At 32.8% G+C, this 21164-nt stretch overlaps 4 protein-coding genes across 4 annotated transcripts; 3 read left to right on the top strand and 1 right to left on the bottom strand.

Annotated features, from left to right (window-relative positions):
* LOC104786148 (uncharacterized protein At2g34160) lies at positions 982-2220 on the top strand. The gene is made up of 5 exons (XM_010511488.1): positions 982-1171; positions 1459-1507; positions 1651-1713; positions 1812-1876; positions 1970-2220. Exons 1-5 carry the CDS (start codon positions 1052-1054, stop codon positions 2063-2065), a joined length of 393 nt encoding a protein of 130 aa, XP_010509790.1. The 5' UTR covers positions 982-1051; the 3' UTR covers positions 2066-2220.
* On the top strand, positions 2398-5528 carry LOC104786146. The gene is made up of 4 exons (XM_010511485.2): positions 2398-2748; positions 3060-3925; positions 4031-4804; positions 4896-5528. Exons 2-4 carry the CDS (start codon positions 3143-3145, stop codon positions 4932-4934), a joined length of 1596 nt encoding a protein of 531 aa, XP_010509787.1. The 5' UTR covers positions 2398-2748; positions 3060-3142; the 3' UTR covers positions 4935-5528.
* Positions 5310-7318, bottom strand: LOC104786147 (CBL-interacting serine/threonine-protein kinase 13). The gene has a single exon (XM_010511486.2). It carries the CDS (start codon positions 7157-7159, stop codon positions 5633-5635), a length of 1527 nt encoding a protein of 508 aa, XP_010509788.1. The 5' UTR covers positions 7160-7318; the 3' UTR covers positions 5310-5632.
* On the top strand, positions 14829-17304 carry LOC104786145 (nucleobase-ascorbate transporter 2). The gene is made up of 10 exons (XM_010511484.2): positions 14829-14919; positions 15003-15100; positions 15193-15369; positions 15447-15547; positions 15639-15714; positions 15796-15855; positions 15942-16126; positions 16226-16322; positions 16403-16548; positions 16644-17304. Exons 1-10 carry the CDS (start codon positions 14829-14831, stop codon positions 17185-17187), a joined length of 1575 nt encoding a protein of 524 aa, XP_010509786.1. The 3' UTR covers positions 17188-17304.

The following is a 21164-nucleotide window of genomic DNA, read 5'->3' as shown; positions in this document are numbered from 1 at the left end:
ATACCGTCATACCGTAATCATGTCCTAACTTGACATCGCTGTATCATATGATATTAAATTTTTCTTATTTTTCGAAAACGTCAATATGATTTTAATTGATTGTATTAGATCTGTAGCAGGTGATATCCGTCAGTTTTCCAATAAGATAATTTTTCATTTAAATAAAATCCAACTCATTGACTTTGCAATTGGCAGATAGTTTATTCACGATAAATAAGATTATTGATCTGAAGCAATTATATATCGACAAATCTATTAAGTCTTTCGTAAAACCTTAATACTATATACTACCCTAGATTTTTTATTTTTTTTGGGTAACATATCAAACTGAAAATAGCTATAAGAGTACATGACCCATCACCCATCCATAATCAGGCTTATAATTAAATTCGGAGCCCTACCTTCATGCTGATGGACACTGACACACTCTTAATTAGCATGGTTTTGGATAACATTCTAGTTACAGTCCATTTCTCTTTTTACGCCAAACACTTCTAAAAACATACGACTCCAAAAACCAATTTACATATTTAAAGCCCATAGATAATAATAAACTAATACATCCGACGAGATTTAGAGCCATGCAACGCAGATTATACAGAGTTACAGACTAATGTAGCTACAATCGAGTTATCACTTACCAGTTACCACTATGGTCGAGGTCTATTCAACACAAAAAATGGACCGTAAGAAACCAGCAAGAAGCTAAAACTGAAATCATAGTGGTCATAACTCATAATGTAAATAACTAAATATTCCTCACAACTTATCACGTCATCCACAATTAGATAGCAAGAAACACAATTGTTAGAAACGCTCTAGAGGCCCAAAACAAACCCAACCCTTTTACCTTTGATCCACTATTAACCCCCCTTAGAGCCCATATAAGATGTTGTTTCGGCCCTTCCCAACAACCCGATTAACTAACCGGGTTGACCCGGAATGTTTGGGTGACATATACATAACCCAGAAGCGTAGATTCTTCTTTGCCCTGTTAAATTCTTTACCTCTGAAAAAAAAATTAGGGTTACGAATTGACAAATTAACAGCCATGGAAGAGATCACCGATGGAGTAAACAACATGAACTTGGCGACTGATTCCCAGAAGAAAAACCGGATTCAGGTTTCCAACACCAAGAAACCATTGTTCTTCTACGTCAATCTCGCCAAGGTCCACTCTTTATTATGTGTCCTCCTCTTAAGCTTTTGAAAATTTCTGGTCCCCAAAGATCTGTTTCGATTGAGAGTATGTTATTGTGTGTGAATCCAATCCCTAAAGGCTCAACCTTTATAAAAATCTCTATGTTAAATGATCTTGTACTGTTTCTTCAATTGGAACTGAGAGCTTAGGAATGGGTTTTTTGAAGTTTTACTTGGTGTGTATATGTGGTTATTACTCGTAATGGTATGTAACATATTGGTGTTTAACTGAGTGTTTATTGTTTGGATTTTGTTCAGAGGTATATGCAGCAGTACAATGATGTTGAATTGTCTGCTCTTGGGATGGGTATGTATCTTGTTCATCTCTCTCTTTTGGTATACTTATTGGGACTGTAATGTGTATTTGAGCTGCTCTAAAGTAGTCTCTGATTCTTGGTTTATATACCTCATAGTACTAATTAAGATTCTCTTCTACCATGAAACATGTAGCCATTGCAACCGTTGTTACTGTTGCTGAAATTCTGAAGAACAGTGGTTTTGCTGTTGAGAAGAGTAAGTGATCTTTTTAGTCAGTCTGAATTAGTACATTCTCTAATATTGGCGATTGAGCTTTGTTTCGGAAAATAATGGTTTCTTTGTTATATATATAGAGATCATGACTACAACTGTGGATATTAAGGATGATTCAAGGGGACGTCCTGTTCAGAAAGCTAAGGTAGTGTTTTTTTTTAGAGCAAACTCTTTCATGCATATTCCAATCTGTTCTGAAATTATGATTTATTCAGTTTCGGTTTCTTTGGTAATGCAGATTGAAATAACGCTTGTGAAGTCAGACAAGTTTGATGAACTAATGGCTGAAGCCAAAGAAGAGAAAGAAACTGCAGAAGCTCAGGTGCAGAGCTGATAATCCTACTAAAATATTTGGTTTTCATGTTCTTTTATCTCATCTTGATGCTTATTACTAACTAAAAGGGCTCTATTTCATTAATTTTTGGCTTCTATGTTGGATGGTTTGTTGTATCTGTTAGCAATTGATCATAAAGATATAGCAAAACCGTATATGGCCTCGCTCTTCACATAAAACATCCGAGCCATCTTTTGTTTTTCTTCTTTCTTTTTGTTTATCCTCCTTAGTCAAATTTGGATTAGAATAAGATGACATAGTGATATGAATCCTAATGTACTTATCACTAATAAAAGTGATATTTGTCACATAATATACTTCTAGAATTAGTTGAGACGCTATGTTAAGTAGAACTTTTAAAAGTTTACACAGTTGGGGGTATCTAATACATTCGCACAAGCCTCTCGTGACATTTGTTTCTTTTCTGTTTTTTTTTTCTTCTTCAATTCCCATTTTCGTCTCCGTCATCTTTACGGCACAGAAATGTACACAAAACCAAAAGCTTACTCTATCTTCTCTCTCTCTCTCTCTCTCTCTCTCTCTCTCTCTCTCTCTCTCTCACATGCCTTTGTTCTTACTCTTTCTCAAGACTCAAAGTCACGTCCTTTTCTCCTCTCGCTCATCACAACTCTTTCTCAGTGCAGAGAACAACTCCGAAGCTCCTCCCTCCACATCTCTTTCCGGTTAGTTGATTTCACTTAGTTCCTACATTGCTTCAAAGATTGTCACAATCTTCTAAATTCTTGCACATAATACCTTATCCAATGATTTAAATCACGGGTTTGAAAGTTTAGCGACGCAACTATATTTTTTGAATTTAACTAAAAGTTTCTTGTAAAGTTCATTACTTTTTGTTTTTTTCCCATCTTAATCAGATTTGTCGTTGGGGTTCATGTGTGTCAGTGTATATAATTAAATTAAGTGCTTTAAATTAGTCAACTACTAAGAAATCTAGGTAGCTCCGACTTATTTATTTATCTCTGTTATATTTCAGATCTGTTTTGGAGAACTGTGAACCATCATTAAACTAGTGTCAGTCCATCTCTGAAACTTCTCTAACGGCTTTGGTTGGTTGTAATGGCGGAGAACAAACTTAACTTCGATGCACCTCTTCTTTCTACAAGGAGGATGAAGAAATCAGCAGTGTCTGTTCGTAGAAACATGCCAAAGCAGCTCGATGATGTTGCTGACTCCAAGACAAGTGAATCTCTTTCTGTTTCAGTTCTTGTCAAAAAAGACATGGGTTTAGATAAGGTTCCGGAATCTGCCTCTGTTCCTCTCGAATCTCCCTTGGAGAGTTCAGTGGGTAAACATTTAGAAGAAGAAGAGAGTGATGATGATGATGATGTCTTCTCTGATGCCCTTGATACATTGTCTTTAAAGCATAGCATAAGTGAGGCAATGAAACCGCCAATGCCATCTGAAGATCCTCAACCTCGGGCTTTCATGTTGGATCGGTTCTTACCTGCCGCGAAATCCATGACTGTGGAGCAACCAACTCAATATGCTTGGAAGCGACAACCGTTGCCTCTCATGTCTGAACCAATGAGACAAATTAGAGATATAGTACCAGCGGAGAATCATGCAACTCCTAATAGGTATGAGTCTATGATTTCTCCATCTTATTATCAGGGCATAGATTATGATGAAGAGAGCGAGGATGATTCAGATGATGATGAAGTTTCTGAGTATCTTTCTAAGAGAGGCTGTGGGATGATGTCACCACAACTGTGCTTTAAAAACTCACTCGGTATGCTGAGCTCCGTGCATGGTCTTAAGGAGAAACCTTACTCCAGCCATGATCAAGTGAAGTCAAGCAAGGTCGCTCAGCTCAAGTCTCGGTTCCAATCTGTGAAAAAGGTTCCTTCTCAAGCCTGATCCCTTTCCTTTTCACTTCTTTTAGTATTTGTATAGATCTAATCAGACGCTCACTAATATATCATTCAAAATCTTGTATGTTTTCAGCTCGCTCTTGATTATAAGCTTAAGTTGGGAAATATAGCTCAATCTCCAGTACATCCAAGTGTTGGGAAGAAGTTTAACTTTGGATCTGAGCAACTTGAATCAAACCTGAGTGCTACAAGTAGGCCATCTTCTCCTTACAGGCAAACTGGCTGTATGTCACCGTATCGCAGTGTAGGAAACAGCTCCCCTCTTCACCCTGCTGGTTTCCCTGGAACTCGTAAGGAAGCAGAGATTATGAGAGCTAACAGGTTGAACAAGCATATAAGAAACATAGCCATGTCTCAAGAGCTACTCTATCCAAAAAGTACAAGACAAGACTGTTCAACAAAATCTATCATGGAGAAGACATTATATGTTGACACAGAGAACTCTCCAAAGACCAGCAACGATCATGGTAACTCAAATGTCAAGAACTTGCCAGAAACAATTTCAGAGGAACCAGAAATGGAGGGAAAGAAACCTAAAGCCATTCTCGAGCTTCAGGCTGTAGAAACTCTAAGTGTTAGCAGTGGTATCAAGACGGGGAAGGCAGATGAGTTGGAAAAGAACAACAATGGCTGTGATATGTCTCCACTTGCTCCGCCACCACCCAAAAAGCCTTCTGATTCTTGGCTTCTCAGTAATCTGCCTTCATTAGCCTCAAAGATCCCATCACGAAGATATCTGTTTCATTCCAAAAAAAAGAACATGGAAGAAAACTCCACAAGTGTTACCAAGTGGGAAACTATAGTCAAGACTTCTTATACGCACAGAGATCATATACGCTATTCTGAAGTAAGCATCTAAAGTTTTCCCTGGGAGATAAAGAAACACAATATAGGCGATAACGTTAATCAGCTTTTGATCTTCGCTATATCTTTTGCAGGAACTGGTTGCTCGTTCATCTTGTCAATCCACAACTTAATGGTTTGAACCCTTGGAATGGATCATCAGGTTGAATTTGATTACAACTTCATAGGCGTAAGAAACCGAGTTTCTTTTGTGACCCGTAGAACACTTAACCCGTAATCCCTCAGATTGATTTACATGTGTAGCTATACTTCCATATCTGTCTGTTGCCTACTTAGCTAATAAGACGAACATTTGTTCCCAGTAAATGCTATGTTCATATTTCTATCATATAACTGTTCTTAGCGTTTTCAAAAGTTTCCATTCAGGTGCTTCAACTACAGGACAGCAAAGTCTACAGGTAACATTTACCCATTTCAGTTTATCATATACAGTCTCTCTGAGATGAAGCATCGAAATGAGTAATCTTAGGATGAACAAGACAGTGTTATAGGGGAAGGCCGAGAAAGAATTATCATTAAGCTTGTCTCTTTGTTAGAGATACATGTACAAACATATTAGCAATAAACGAAAAACTAGCCTTTGTAATCGCCAGCAAAAACCGTCCAACTGCCTTAGATCGCACTACTCTAAATTTCTTTTCTTCTCTGATCTTCCTATATCACTCCCATTACAACTCTCTCATCACTTTCATATATATACAACAAAACAAATGAAATTATATGGTATAGTAACAAAGAATGTTATTAGTCTCGTTCTATGATGATACCTTCTCTTGTTATGTCTTCTTCTCTCGACCTTCCAGTTATTTTTTTAACTTTGTAACTGTTCAATTTCAGGTGGCAAACACATTGCTTCTTCAACTTCATCTGCTTTGTAATGCATCAGTTTCTCCAGCTGTGGTCTAAGTTCCTTGTTGCAAAACTCCTCATACTCTTCTATATTCCCTCCTTTCTTCTTCACCTCAACCACCACTAGAGATGGTGTCAGCTCAAAGATCTCAATCTTAATAGTCAACGGTCCTTTAGCACCTTCTCTACAACCTTCTAACCTCACGCCCCAATCCTTCTTCCTCACCGTAAAGTTCACCGTCTTCGCAATCTCTTCCAATTTCGATATGATCTTTATCACAGGAGCAGCGGATACAAACCTTGCTCCTTGTCCACCTTCTTCAAACAAACCAGAAAGATCAAATCCGGTAGAGAACGATATGATGTCAAATGCGTTTAGACTCGCGGGTCTCGGCATTGAATCAACTCTGTTAATATCAAACTCTGCGTCTCCTTCTGAAGCAGTCGATGATCTTCCTGATGACAATGATGATGAATCGTCTCCATCATTGTCCTCATCCTCCCTACATAACTTATCGTTTTCGATGTAGAACTTGACATGTTTGAACCCTTTCTTGAACCATCTATGCTTCATGATCTCAGGTATTGTGATTCTTGTATTCGGATTCGTGTCTAGCATCCTTGTCACAAGCCTTGCAAGCTCAGGAGAAAACCATTTAGGACACTTAAACTGACCTTTGTATATCTTCTTGTACATAATCAATATGTTCTTGTCATCAAACGGAAGGTAACCAGCCATCAACACAAACAAGATCACTCCACAAGCCCAAATATCGGCTTTGGCTGCGTCGTAACCTTTCCTTGTCAAAACCTCGGGAGCCAAATAAGCTGGCGTCCCGCAAAACGTTTGACAGATTCCGTCTTGCCTGAGCTGCTCCGAGACAACGCTGAGCCCAAAGTCAGAGACTTTAACGTTCCCCTTATCGTCCAAAAGCAGATTCTCAAGCTTCAAATCGCGGTGGTAAACACCGCGGCTGTGGCAGAAAGCCACGGATGAGATTAACTGCTGGAAATATCTCCGAGCAGTTCCTTCTCTTAGCCGTCCTCTAGCCACCGTGTTGTAAAGCTCTCCGCCTCGTACGTACTCCATCACGATGTAAATCTTTGTCTTCGTAGCCATGACCTCAAGGAGGTGGACAATGTAAGGGTGGCGAACACGTCGGAGGATCGAGATCTCCCGTTTTATATGACCGGCCATTCCACTCTTCACGATCTTCTCCTTGTCAATGACTTTGATGGCCACGTCCTCGCCGGATTTAATGTTCCGTGCTAAATAAACCTTAGCGAAGCTTCCGTGACCTAGAAGCTTTCCTAATTCGTACTTATCCATGAGAATAGAGCCTTGAGGGGTCCGTGGACTCTTCGGACTCTCTGGAGTACTGATCTCTTTGTTCGTGTCTTTAGTAACGATTCGACCAAGAAGACCCGCCATGAACTGTAGCGGCGTCGGCCCGGTGATAGCCATTGGCGGAGACAAGACTTGAGCCATCGGTGGGCTAAGACTTTTCTTTTGCGCTATGTTTGTTGATTCCGACACGATTTTAACGGGAAAAAACGAACCAAAACAAGAGAACGAAACGGATGAAAATAAAAAATGGTGGGGGTTGTGTTTGTTTCGGTTGTAATGTTGTCTTAACTTGGCCTTTTCGTGTTCGTTTTATAACAGTTTTCGAGTTGAATTTTCTACTTTATTTAATGTTCAATAAGCTGAAAAGTCATCTGATTAAATATTGTTTTAAACACTAGTATATTGCTTATTTGATGTTGATGTGTTATCCTAATCCATTTATTTTTGCCAGCAGAATAACACGTTGGACGGGTTTTATCCATACGCAAAGTCAATTTTAATTTATAATACATATATTTTCCTTAAGGGACAGATATTAGGGTTGACTTATCAAACCACCAGTGAGGTTGATCGATAAGCAGATCATGATTCGTGAAGATGTCGTCACGCTCTCACACATTTGTTTATATTCTCTCTTAGTAGGTTTATCTGATAAGTGAGTATAATAGTCTGGAGAAGAAGATGTAGAGTTGGTATTTGTGGGAACCACGTCACGTGTTAATGCTGAGTCGGTGCTTACTGTAAGTTGTGGATTTCACGTAGCCGACCTAAAACCAAAAGCTTCAAAGACACTCGAAAGAGCGATCATATTCATACTTCCAAACAACTTCACGTTTTTTCTGTATAATATAACTATTATATTTGCATTTCGAGTTGGCTAGCTACTCTTGAATGCAAAAGTTTCGTCCGAAAAACTTTATTCTAAAATTGTATAATTTGGATTTCAAGTTGGCTAATCTTGAGTGCATAAAAATACCGTTGTTTAATGGCTTTGATGTCGCATTTAGTCGTTCTCGTTCACAATCTTAATTCATTTCTCTATTTATATAATGTATCAGTTTTATCTCTATATAATATGTATTTTAATTTGGATTTCCAGGAATAGTTATGTAGTGTATTAATTATAAAAATATAAGAAATGCTATTCGTCACTTAATTGTATGTGTAAAACACTTATTTATCTCTTCGTTGCTTTCATAGGAGAATTTTTCATGTCACATAAATTGTTCCCCTGGTAAATAAAGAAAAAGTCAACTTATTCATTTAACTGATTCAATAATACGAATTAGGCCTTGTTCGTTTATTCATTTGGATGTACCATCTGAATGAACCATTTAAATGTTGTTCGTTTTTGACATTGAGATGAATCATTTAGATGTATCATTTAAATAGACCATTTAGATGTAAATGCTAAATGATGAAACAAACAGACACTTAAACTAATCATCCTTTAATTTTTTTATGTTGCATATCTATTTTGTTTCTGTTATTAAGTTATACTCGAAATGTATCCCAAAATAGCTTATGCTAAAATGCAAGCACGACGAAGGTTTGTTTATCCTGTTTCGTATCTTTTGTTATAGTATTTAAATAATTAAGAAATACATAAACTAATGAAAAACCATAATTATATAAGAAGACTGTAAGATCGATGTGAAACCACGTAAAAAAATATTACAATTGTTCGGATAATGTTTATCTTTATGTATTACGTTAATATATGTATGAAATTATCTAAAAGGAAGTATTCAAAATTCATGAGAAAATATGAATGTGTAATAATCCAAAAGCAGAATGTGTAAATGAAAACTTAAGTTCCTTTGTTGTTGGTCAAGAATGGTATCCTTTAGAGAGCAGGTCAATGAATTGTTTGAGTCACTGCACAAACACAATGATCTGTATCCGAGTCAGGATTCGAAATTGCGTACATTATACATTGTACTAGTTAAATACCAAATTACATACACACCATGCATGAAACCATATGCATAAACTTTAAAAAGCCATTGCCTAACTTATCATACAAAAAGAAAAGGGGAGTATCATAAAACTTATTATGAGAATGTATTATGTGTGATGATAGCTGATAACATTTAAAAAAAAAAAGAAAAAAAGATGGAAGCTAAGGATGTTCATCCAAAAACCGTGATTTGTTAGGACCCGATCTAGAAAACTGGAACAGATTTTTTTTTTTTTTTTTTTGACGATCATTGGAACAGATTTTGCTTATCTTAAATTTATAAGCAATAACGTTTGACCAATATATATTGATGTGGTTGTAGATGATAAATTTGATAAGGCCCTTTGTTTGAAAAAGATTGACACAAGTTTCAATGCACAAGTGTGTAATAGGAAGTAATGCAGATTAATCCCAGACTTCTTGATGCATGCATTTTGAGGTTACAATACATTGATCCAAGTGACTTCTCCTCATCATTTATCTTTACCAGTGTATAAATTGCAGAAGCTGGTATGAAGAGTGATAGGGAAATGATGGAGCAAGAAATTTCCACTTTGTTTCTTCTGGTGCTCAACCGTGGGACGATTCTCACCATTCGAGGTGTGCAATAATTACTTCTATAGAGGAAAGGTAAGATGGATTTTGGAAATAGTAGAGTTTCAGTTTCCCCTTATTGGTCCACTTGGCAATGCAATTTTAACAAAAAGAAAAAAATTATATTAAAACAATTAATTTTCACATTTAACTCATATAATATAAAACTGAAATCTTTATAGCTTCTCCCTATAAATTATGCATTAACTTTATTTCTCCACTAAGTTGTATTAATCAATTGTATTAAAACAAAACAATAAATTAGAATTGTAACTCTCATTTTTCTAAATATAATTTTTCATCATTTTTCTTCCTACAAATACTTATTATCTTATTCTCTAAGTCTATCACTCTTTCATTCTCTCATCTTCTTCCACTATTCTCAAATCTCTTTTTTGTTTTGTTTTGTATTTTTTTTGTTATTGTTGTTGTATGGGTTATAAAAAATCAAATCAAATATCATTGTACAAGCTTAAGTTTAGAGTTTGTATGATATGTATATCTTATATATTTATTTTAATCTTTTAAAATGTTTATCTCCATTTTCTATTTTATATTAACATCTTATAAGTCATTATTTTCATACTTCCTTACAATATTCACCACACAATAAGATCATAAAGTTGAAATGATCCATATGTAATTATCTATTATGTCTCTGGTTATCTCACATATTCATGTATCATTTTAAATAATTTATAAAGATCAATATAATATTTAAAGATCAATATAATTATCCATTTATCCATTTATAAAGACTATTTTGTTTTGTGATCCAATTGTTAAATCTGCAGAGATCAATATAATATATATTTTTTTTTTATGATTTGAGGTTTTTGAAAACAAAAAGAACATAATTAAACAATTGGTTTTTTGTGTCTTTAATCAAAATAAAAAATGATCCAAAAAACAAAACATATTCAACTGGAACTTAAATATAAAAATAAAATATAATTTTAAAAATATCATTTCACTAAATTCTCTAAAGATGAAACCATTAGTATGAAATCTAGCACTATAAATTAAATTGATGAGAGAAAACCAAAAAAATATAAGTTATCCTTGGGATTTTAAAAATTATTGAGATTGAAGAATTCATATAATTTTATAAGAAAACTAATTTAGTTTGTCACTTAAAAAGTAATATTTTTTATTTTGAAATATTATGTGTAAGTGTTGAGTTTATATCAACAAACAACCAAATCATGTGAATTTTGATTCAGCCACTTGGTATTCCTTTTATTTTAGGTTATAAAAAATTAAAATATTTATTTATAATTAAAGACATGTAACTCCATTTAACTCAAATGTAACTCCTATCCAATAATTGTACATTAATTCATTCCTCCTACTAACTTATTATCTTTCAAGAGAAATTATTTTTGGTTAAATTTTAATATTTTTTATTTATTTTGGTTGGCTAAACTTATATTCATATTTTGATTAGTAAATTTAATATATTTCTCATGTAAAATTATTGTTTATAATATATTTCTCATTTCAAAGTTTAAAGCAATATATCATATATATAAAAGTAAGGTTTTGGTCTCTCCTTATTGGTTGATTTTCATTTAATGTTTTCTAATTTTTTTTTATTTTTATTTTTTGCTTTCTAATTGCTTTAAACAATATTTAAGATCCAATAAACACAATACATTTAACTCACACATTAAAATAAAATTATAACTGAAAATAAAATAAATTATGCATTAATCATATTCTACCACTCAATTTTATTCAAACACAATAAATTACTATTGTAACTCCATAGTTCTAAATGTAACTTCCATCATTTCTTATCATATAAATAAGCATTCTCTCAATCTATCATTCTCTCATATTGACATTCTTTTACTATCTCATTTTCACATTCTCTCATTCTCTTCTACAATACCTCAAATCATTTTTCGTTTTTTTGTTATTTTTGATTTCTTATTTTTGTTGTATGGGTTTTAAAAAAAAAATGAAATATCATTGTAAATTGTTAATGCTAAATTTTAATTTTAGAGACTACATGATATATATTTTACATTGTTTTTATTTTAAAAGATTTATCTCCTTTATCTAATTTGGATTATTATCTTATAAGTAATCATTCTCTCTTCCTCTCCCACCAATATCAAATGTTGTTATATCTCATATGTGTTGTAAGAGTTTGATTCTATATTTTAATTTAGAAAGTATTATATATATATAGATATTACATTGTTCTATTTTTTAAAGATTCATCTCCATTATCTAATTTGGATTACCATCTTATAGTAAACATTCTCTCCTCCTCTCCTACCAATATCAAATGTTGTTATATCTCATATGTGTTGTAACTTGTAAGAGTTTGATTCTATATTTTAATGTAGAAAGTATTATATATATTTAACATTGTTTTCAATTTTTATTTTATTTATATAAAAAAATATTTCTTTTATATTTCTTGCCTTTCTAATCTATTCATATTTATTTTTTAAATTTGCATAGTTAAATTTAAATTCACATATGTTGGTTTTAACAAAACAATCAACTTTATTTGAGAATTAGATGTTCCTATTCATTTTTAAACGATCAATGTGTAACATATAAGCATTTTGTCTTGCAATCACAAGTTCCATTTCCATTGCTTAACTCCATGGTTAAACTATAATATATGTTGTCCTATTTGTAGGAATAACAACATACTTATTTAATTTATTTAAAAGAGCAGATGATTAAACGAAATAAACATTTCTCCAAATTTTATAATTCAATCAGTGAGTGTACTTATTACTTTGAAAAACTTTTACATTGAAGTTCATAAAATCATATAAGAAAACTAAAATACTATATCACTTCAAATTTGGAAGGAAACACTTGGTATTCCTTTTTAAAAAAGTCAAGACACATATAAAAATTTATTAATATTTAACTCACTTTAAAGACATTAAAGGTCATTTAACTCAAAAATAACTTCTATCCAATAATTTCATACATTACTCCCACAAATAAATATAAATATATATATATATATATGTTCAAGATTGTATTTAAATATTACATAATTTTTTAGTTAGCTAAATTTATAGTCACATATATACAATATATATACATAAGAATTTATATTACTTATTAACACCATAATTCGACCCATTATTTGCTTAACTCAATATTGGTTTCAAAGCCAACTAAAGAAAAACAGAAACGATCTTATTGATATTAGACCAAAACATGGGCATACAAACATAATCACTTACACGGAAGATATTTTAAAAAAATAACTTATTATTGCAACATCAACGTATAAAGGGTTTACATAAGCAGTTAATTAGAAAATCTATAATACAATAAATGTATTGGAAACAATATCAGTCAATGATAAGATTGGATCCTCAAAAGCAAGAAACAACATCTTCATAATTCATAAAAAGTAAACGCCACAATTATACACATCTGAACGAAATGGTATAAACATATAGTGTATAAATAAAAGTGACGGCAAAACCCGTATATGTCTAATTAAAACGAAATAATACAAAAGAGAAAACGAAAAAGACAAAAAAAAAACAAGAAAGTGCCAACTATACTACAACCCACGCGTTGCGTGGGGAAGCACCTAGTATGACAAATTTTGTAGCATAGCCAGCTTGTGAACTTATAACGCTTTTACTATTCCTTCCCGGCCCATTTCCAATATAAACAATACAACTTATAAGCCTTTTACACAAGCTTGTGTTACATTTGAACAACAGAGGCAACAACCAAGGCGAGAACTAGAAGCAGAGGAAACAAAATATCTAGAGCAAGAGCAAATCAAATCCCTTTTACTCAGTCTATCACAGTCATGCAATGTCACCGTTTTGGATCTTGTAGCAGTCAACAGGTGAAAGAGACCAGAGAGACCGTATGTCGTGTTAACTAAAAAACATTGTGAATGTTGTATTGTTTATGTCTTAAATCCAAATGACCCATTTTGGGGACCTTCTTTGGGTCGCACGTGGGGTGTCCCGGTTAGATACTCTTTTTTACTTCTGCACTGTTTTGGACCCATCTCCTGCTGACTCATGGCTCCAATTTATTTGTTTTTCCTAATGTCATTATTCTTCAAAACCCAAGATATTTTTTTTTATGAAAAACAAAAAGTTCAAAGTGAAATATAAAGAAAGTAAAGCAAAAGAAATGTTAAGTGATTGGTTCATTTTTTTTCTTATTTAGAAAACACGTCATTTTCATGTACAATCATAACGTTTTCTTTAACCTTTTTAGCTTCCGGTTTGTTTTTTTCATCATGGTCAAGTCTTCTTTAATCCACATCCATCAAGTGTATCATCCTAACTTTCTTTTTTTTCGGTGACTTTTGTAATTTGAGAATGAGTCATACACATGTACTAGGTAGATTGGTCGGAGGGAAACAAATATACCAAGTGGTTTAACACATGAACCTGAATTCATTATTGTGAAGCTTACCGTAAAGTATAGATTGTAAGCTTAAACACACAAACTTGAATAAAGAAATTAAAGTCATTGTTATTATGTTAGTGTTATCATCTCTATTACCATATATAGTGCAAATACTCTAAACTTTTTAAGTAAGGGTTTAATTTTTACACTTTTTGATTTGTATATATGAAAAAATCTAATAATAAAAACATATTTTGTGATATCAAACAGAACACTTGGTGGCTACTAGTATGATTCCTTCCTCATTTGTTTTTGTGCCCTTTAATTAAAGACGAAACTAAATTCAAGAAGCTTGAAGGAAGAGAACGACATGCACTGCAGAAACGTAACTAATGCATTAAAAGAGTCTGTGACTTCTGATGTGTAAAGTTGGAAAAAGCATTATTCTTACCAGCAAAACAGTGTAACGGTAGTATTCTGTTTTTGGCAGTTCCTTAAGGGGCATTTCCGGTACCTAACTTATAATTCTAACGGTCCTTTTTCTCTCAACCTTTCACTATCCCTATTTCATATATAAATGTAACAAGTCACCATCTCCACCACTACCAAAAAGCTCTCTTCTAACTCAGCTGCAACTTCGAAAAAGAGTAGCTTTTTTCACTTTGCCTTGTCTCTTTTTTTTTCTTTCTCTTTCACACAACTTTTCTTTTTTTGATTTAAAAACAACTCAGTTCTTGTTTTCTCAGTCATTCCTCTTGATTCAATCAGATCCTTTTAGTTTTCTTGATTCTTTAGCTGATTCATGAGCTCATAAGAAGAAGATTGTAGTTTTGAGTGTTGTCGACCCAGAAAGAAAAAAAAAAAGGACTTTTGAACAATCTAAAAATCATGGATCCAGTAAAGCCAGAGGAGATAAGCCACCCACCAATGGATCAGCTTCAAGGTTTAGAGTACTGTATTGACTCAAACCCTCCATGGGGTACGAATCTTGAAACCATTTCTATGTAATCCATTGATTGGCTTTTCACTTTCCTGATGATGATGATCTTGTTGTTGTTGCAGGAGAAGCCATAGCTTTAGGTTTCGAGCATTACATTTTGGCTTTAGGAACTGCGGTTATGATTCCTTCAGTTCTTGTTCCTATGATGGGTGGAGATGATGTGAGCCATTATTGTTTCTTACCTTCTCTGAATCTTTATGTGTGAGTTTTTACTTATCTGACTGAGATTTTGATGTTCCTTCCATTGATTAGGGTGATAAAGTCAGAGTTGTTCAGACACTACTGTTCCTTCAAGGTGTTAACACTCTTCTTCAAACTTTATTTGGAACTCGTCTTCCAACTGTGATTGGTGGCTCTTATGCATTCATGGTTCCCATCATTTCAATCATCAAAGACTCTTCTTTGACCCGTATTGAAGATCCACAGTTGGTATGTTTGTTCTTCTCTTTGAATAGTACTCTGAAGATCCTGAGTCCATACTGATTTGAATCTTTAATTTTAAGTAGAGATTTCTAAGTACAATGAGAGCGGTACAAGGCGCAATCATAGTTGCATCCAGTGTTCAAATCATCCTTGGTTTCAGCCAGATGTGGGCTATCTGTTCAAGGTATATTATATTTACTACATACATATTGCAGTGCTTGTTATCACATAAAGGTATAGACTTTAATGATTTTTTCCATCTTACATTATTGCAGATTCTTTAGTCCTGTTGGTATGGTTCCTGTGATTGCATTAACAGGTTTTGGACTCTTCAACATTGGATTCCCAGTGGTACATTACTGAGACTACTCTCTTTAAAGATTCAAAATTTCTTCGCTTTCGATTCTTATCTTATAGTGTTTGTGTTTGCAGGTTGGTAATTGTGTTGAGATAGGAGTCCCTATGCTTATCCTCTTTGTTATCTTCTCTCAGGTTATTTTTCTTATGGGATCTAATTCCATTACATTCCCAAATAGGTTTCACTTAACTGATATTATAATCTTTATGTTGTTGTGCAGTATCTAAAGAACTTTCAGTTCAGGCAATTCCCTGTAGTGGAGAGGTTTGCTCTTCTTATAGCGCTTGTCGTGGTGTGGGCTTACGCGCATCTCTTGACAGCGAGTGGGGCTTACAAACACCGACCACATCAGACACAAGTAAACTGCAGAACCGATATGTCTAACCTCATTTCCTCTGCTCCTTGGTTAGTTAACATTCTCTAGGATGTGTATGAATGACAAAAAAAGACATTCAATAGTTGATAGTGTTTCATATAATTTATGCTTCTCTTGGTTTGTTTTAGGATCAAGATTCCTTATCCACTTCAATGGGGAGCACCTAGCTTTGATGCTGGTCATGCTTTTGCTATGATGGCCGCTGTTTTTGTCTCACTCATAGAGGTAATGTACCTGTGAACCAAGATTAGTACTCTTCTGAATGTGAATATCCTAAAAGAGGAATCTTTTTGAATTGTGATTAGTCAACTGGAGCTTTCAAAGCTGCTGCACGACTTGCAAGTGCCACACCTCCTCCACCTCATGTTCTTAGCCGTGGAATTGGCTGGCAAGGCATTGGAATCCTCTTAAACGGTTTATTTGGAACGCTAAGCGGGTCAAGTGTCTCTGTGTAAGTAAAACTGTGAATGTTTTCAAACCATTTTGAACCAATTAGTGTGAATGTGTTAATCTCATGGCTTTCTTGATTCCTTACAAATTCTGCAGAGAGAACATTGGATTACTAGGAAGCACCCGAGTTGGAAGCCGCAGAGTGATCCAAATCTCAGCAGGGTTTATGATATTTTTCTCAATGCTAGGCAAATTCGGGGCATTGTTCGCTTCAATACCTTTCACAATATTTGCAGCCGTGTACTGTGTCTTGTTTGGTCTTGTTGCTTCCGTTGGTCTCTCTTTTCTCCAGTTCACAAACATGAACTCCCTGAGGAATCTCTTCATCGTCGGTGTGTCTCTCTTCCTAGGACTATCGATCCCTGAATACTTCAGAGATTTCACCATGAAAGCATTACATGGTCCAGCTCACACCAATGCTGGTTGGTTCAATGATTTCTTGAACACAATCTTCTCGTCTTCACCTATGGTCGCGTTGATGGTGGCAGTGTTCTTGGACAACACTCTGGATTATAAAGATACAGCGAGAGACAGAGGGTTGCCTTGGTGGGCTAAGTTCAGGACTTTTAAAGGAGATAGCAGGAATGAGGAGTTCTACACTCTCCCTTTCAACCTCAACCGTTTCTTCCCTCCTTCGTAGAAAGTTTTACTTCTTTTTTGTTTTGACTCAGAATTGTTATTTGTTGTTTGTCTGTGTGTGACTTATCATCACCCAATTTTTATTTAATCTATAAGAATCATTCATTTTTTTATTTAATGGAATCACAACAACCACATCATTAGGATCAGCATAAAAAGATCATATTTTGGATCATTATCACTATCAATCACTTCCTACGCAATCCTTATTCTGAGACTCTAATTTGGTTTGGTTTGGGTGGTAAACATGTCATTTACACTTTAGAGTTTTAGACTTAACAGGTTGCTGCCAAAATGGGTCTCTCAATTTTTATTTTTCGGTTTAGCGTAGTTGATGAATGTGTGTATCGATGAGTATATGGTGTTTAAACATGGTTGAAGGAATATTATGATTATATATGCTAGGTAGAGTATTATTTGAGACCGTTATGCTTGTTGATGTATGTGAAGAATGTGGAGTCTGATTCTATGATATGCACATATTGTTGAATGTGATTAGAAAGTCATCATTGTGTTCACCCTTTTATCTTTTTCCTCATATTAAAAGTTTGATGAGACGTGGAACAAGTTTTATGATTGAAGAGTTTTATTTTTAAGAAAGAAGTATTTTGGCAGGACCATTTGAATAACACGTTGTCTTGGCCAATAAGGCGGGACAGGTGTTACATTTTGTGAATGTTGTTGAGACGGAGGTGGTTTTTCTGAAGGATTGAGAATTAGATTGGGAACTGAAATCGGATTGTTCGTTATGGTTTCTGAGAATTTAGATTGACTTCAACCATGATGGGAGTGTATACTTGGGTTAGAATTTTGGAATTGGAGCAAATGACTCAACCGGATCAAGATTTTGTGACCAAGAAAATCATAACTTCAGATGAATTACTTTTTATTTTGGTGTGTATGTCAAAGTTACATTTTTATGGGACAACAAGAAAAATTAATTATGTTTATTGTTGTGTATAATTGGATACATGTTTGATTTTTTTTTTTAAAGTCAAACTCATCTATATAAGACAATGTATTAGACTGTCGGGATAGTTTATATTTTTCCACATACTTCTAGACTTTCATGAATTATTGAAAAAGAAAAAAAAATGTAAAATTATTTTCATAATCAAAAAATTAATGGTCATTTGATTAATTTTTCTTTCCATTTATGGTGATTTGACCAATAAATTAAACTCTTAATATAGTCAATTTAGGATTATGATATTGATAATGTTGCATTTGTTGTTAATTAATATACTTAATGTATGATGAATTTTATAGTGTGATTTTTTCACTTTTAATGAAAAATGATTATCATAAATCTTGATGTCAATTAATAACTAGATTTTCTAATTATTATTAGGGATTTTAAAGTTTAAAATTAATAAAGATTAAAGATTGTCGAAGCTATTGTATGAAAAAATTACATGTATAAGCTTGCAAATAAGCAGATTTGAGGTTTTGAGAAAGAGAATTTAATCATATTAATGTAGTTAATTTTTAATAATATTTTACAAGATATACTTTTATTAAAAAAATGTAATGACTAAAAGAAGTGTTTGTAAATACAATTTAGCATAATAAAAAGGGAGATATATGATTGGTTTCATATACAAATTAGTAAATTTAGAAAAATACCATATGCATATCCATATAGTTTACTAAGTTTAGAGATTTATTTTGAGGAAAATTATTATTAAAAAAGTTTAAAAGCATCATTTTGGCTAAGATATGTATATAGCTTTAGTCTTCAAACTCCTCAATAATTTATTTCCTTAAATTTTTTTTAGTTATATTTTCAGGGAGACGAGAAGATTGGTTAAATAAATCCAAATATGTTGATAACAATAACAAAAAAACTAACAAATACTGATGTTTCTGTAATGGGTCGTTTGAATAAACCCAAACAAAGTGTCAAAAACCTATAAAGAAAATGAAAACTACAATACCTCGAAATGGTATTGAAATGGAAGTCCTTGATAATAATGTCAAATCGTATAGGGGTTTCCTTCATAAATACAAAAGATTTTATTGTCTTATGAATGGATGGAAGAATATCGTAAATGAAAAAGGTCTCAAATCAGGCAATCTCATCGAGTTATATTGGGATGGTACCAAATTTATTCTGATTGTAACGTGAGTTTTCTTTTCTAAATTATCTCTCATCAGTTTTTATTTTTTAATAAATCTAATTAACTAAATTTTTTGGTTGAATATTGGTATTTTTGATGGGTTTTATGTGTTTCATAACTAAAATAGTGGCAAGTCAATTTACATTATAATGTAAATAATAGATAAGTTAATATCGCTCTACTTTATATTATCCTAAAGATGTTATACAAAAATATGTTATTGTGGTGTAGTTATACATCATACTTTTTTTTGTTAGAAAACTAGATATATTAGTCGATTGTTAGATTTATAACTAAAGTTTTAAATGGTGATTCTAGATCATGCACTCCAAAAAAAACAGATGATAAAGGAGAATGCAGCTCAAGTGCGGCAGGAGCAAAAAAAAATATGCAAAATAAATGTGGGATGAGCGGAACAAAAGTTAAATATTAAATATAATAAATGTGACATAAATATTATAATTTACTAAATTTTACAAATATTTTATGGCTGAAATTTCATTTTTATGAATAAAGTGGTATTGATAATGTATCTAATCCATATAATTTCTTTACATATATGAATTAATAATAATTGTGGATTAAATGGCAAATCAAGTGACTTCGTAAATATTACAATTTTTAAAAATTATATTTTATTTTGTCAGAATTTTGTTGTTGTAAATGAAGTCAACTAAGAATAATATCTTTGTTGTTTGGAAACGACCACATTTCCTAGATGTTGTGTGATTTTCTCATAGATGTTGTTGTTTGTGATAAGAGAAAGTTACATTAAACGTATTAATAATCATAAATATATCTTGATGTAGATTTCTAAGATTATAAGCAAATGTTTCAATCTGTAATAAAGTTTAACACCAAATGGTCCAAAATATTGGAAACCCACAATGAATAGAATTAGGAAAGAATTTTCTATTAATCTAAAGAACTTGCCAAAGAGCTCTTTAAAACTAAGACACATCCAACATACCAAGATATCTATATCAAATGACATTGGCTCTTTTCTTAATGTCTAAAGGGTGAATACTAGGTGGGTGTCCGCACTACATGCGGATTGCTGTTTTCGTTTGTGTTATTTATTTTTTGTTTTGTATTTTTATATTATGACGTTTGTTTATGGGATGTTTTGTGTTGATTTTTAAATTATGTGTTTTTAATAGCAGTCGTCTCAACAGATGTTTCGTACTCTGCAATAAATGCTTGAGGAATAGTAGGATTCTAATTCCTTATTCTCGACAACCGCAGAAACAACAATAACAAACATCTTCTTTTCAGCCGCAACAATTTTACCTGCAACAGTTGCAACAACAACAACTACTACTAAATCAACAACTTGTACACCAACTGCATTTGATCTAAATGGGATATATGTTATAGAATAGTAATGAGTCGAATCAATTAATTGTATTGCCAATTTAGTTCATAATAATCAAATCAACTTTCATATATATGATTTATTTATGATGACAACCACCAATTATTCAAATTCATATTTATATATTGTATTCAGTTTTTTCTCAACTACAAATATTAAGTCTAAGATCATATTTATGTTTTTATCTAAATTTATAAATTTTATGATTAAACTTATTAATTTTATAAAATAAGTTATTTTTATATATACAAATATAGACAATATAGTTTTTAATTTAAGTAGGTCTTAATTTGATTGGTTTATTATTTGTTTTACATTAAAATATGTATCTTAACTTATTATTTCTATTTATTAAAATGCAACAATTTGTCAACATTAGCTAATTTTCAAGATTTTGGATACAGAAATGTCAATGGCTAAATGATTGAGATAAACTTTTCTTTTTTTTTTGGGGCAAAGAGATAAACTTTCTTTATTCAATAA

The sequence above is a fragment of the Camelina sativa genome, chromosome 5 (genome assembly GCF_000633955.1).
Source record: "Camelina sativa cultivar DH55 chromosome 5, Cs, whole genome shotgun sequence".
NCBI lineage: Eukaryota > Viridiplantae > Streptophyta > Magnoliopsida > Brassicales > Brassicaceae > Camelina > Camelina sativa.
This window is presented reverse-complemented; position numbering and strand designations above follow the sequence as displayed.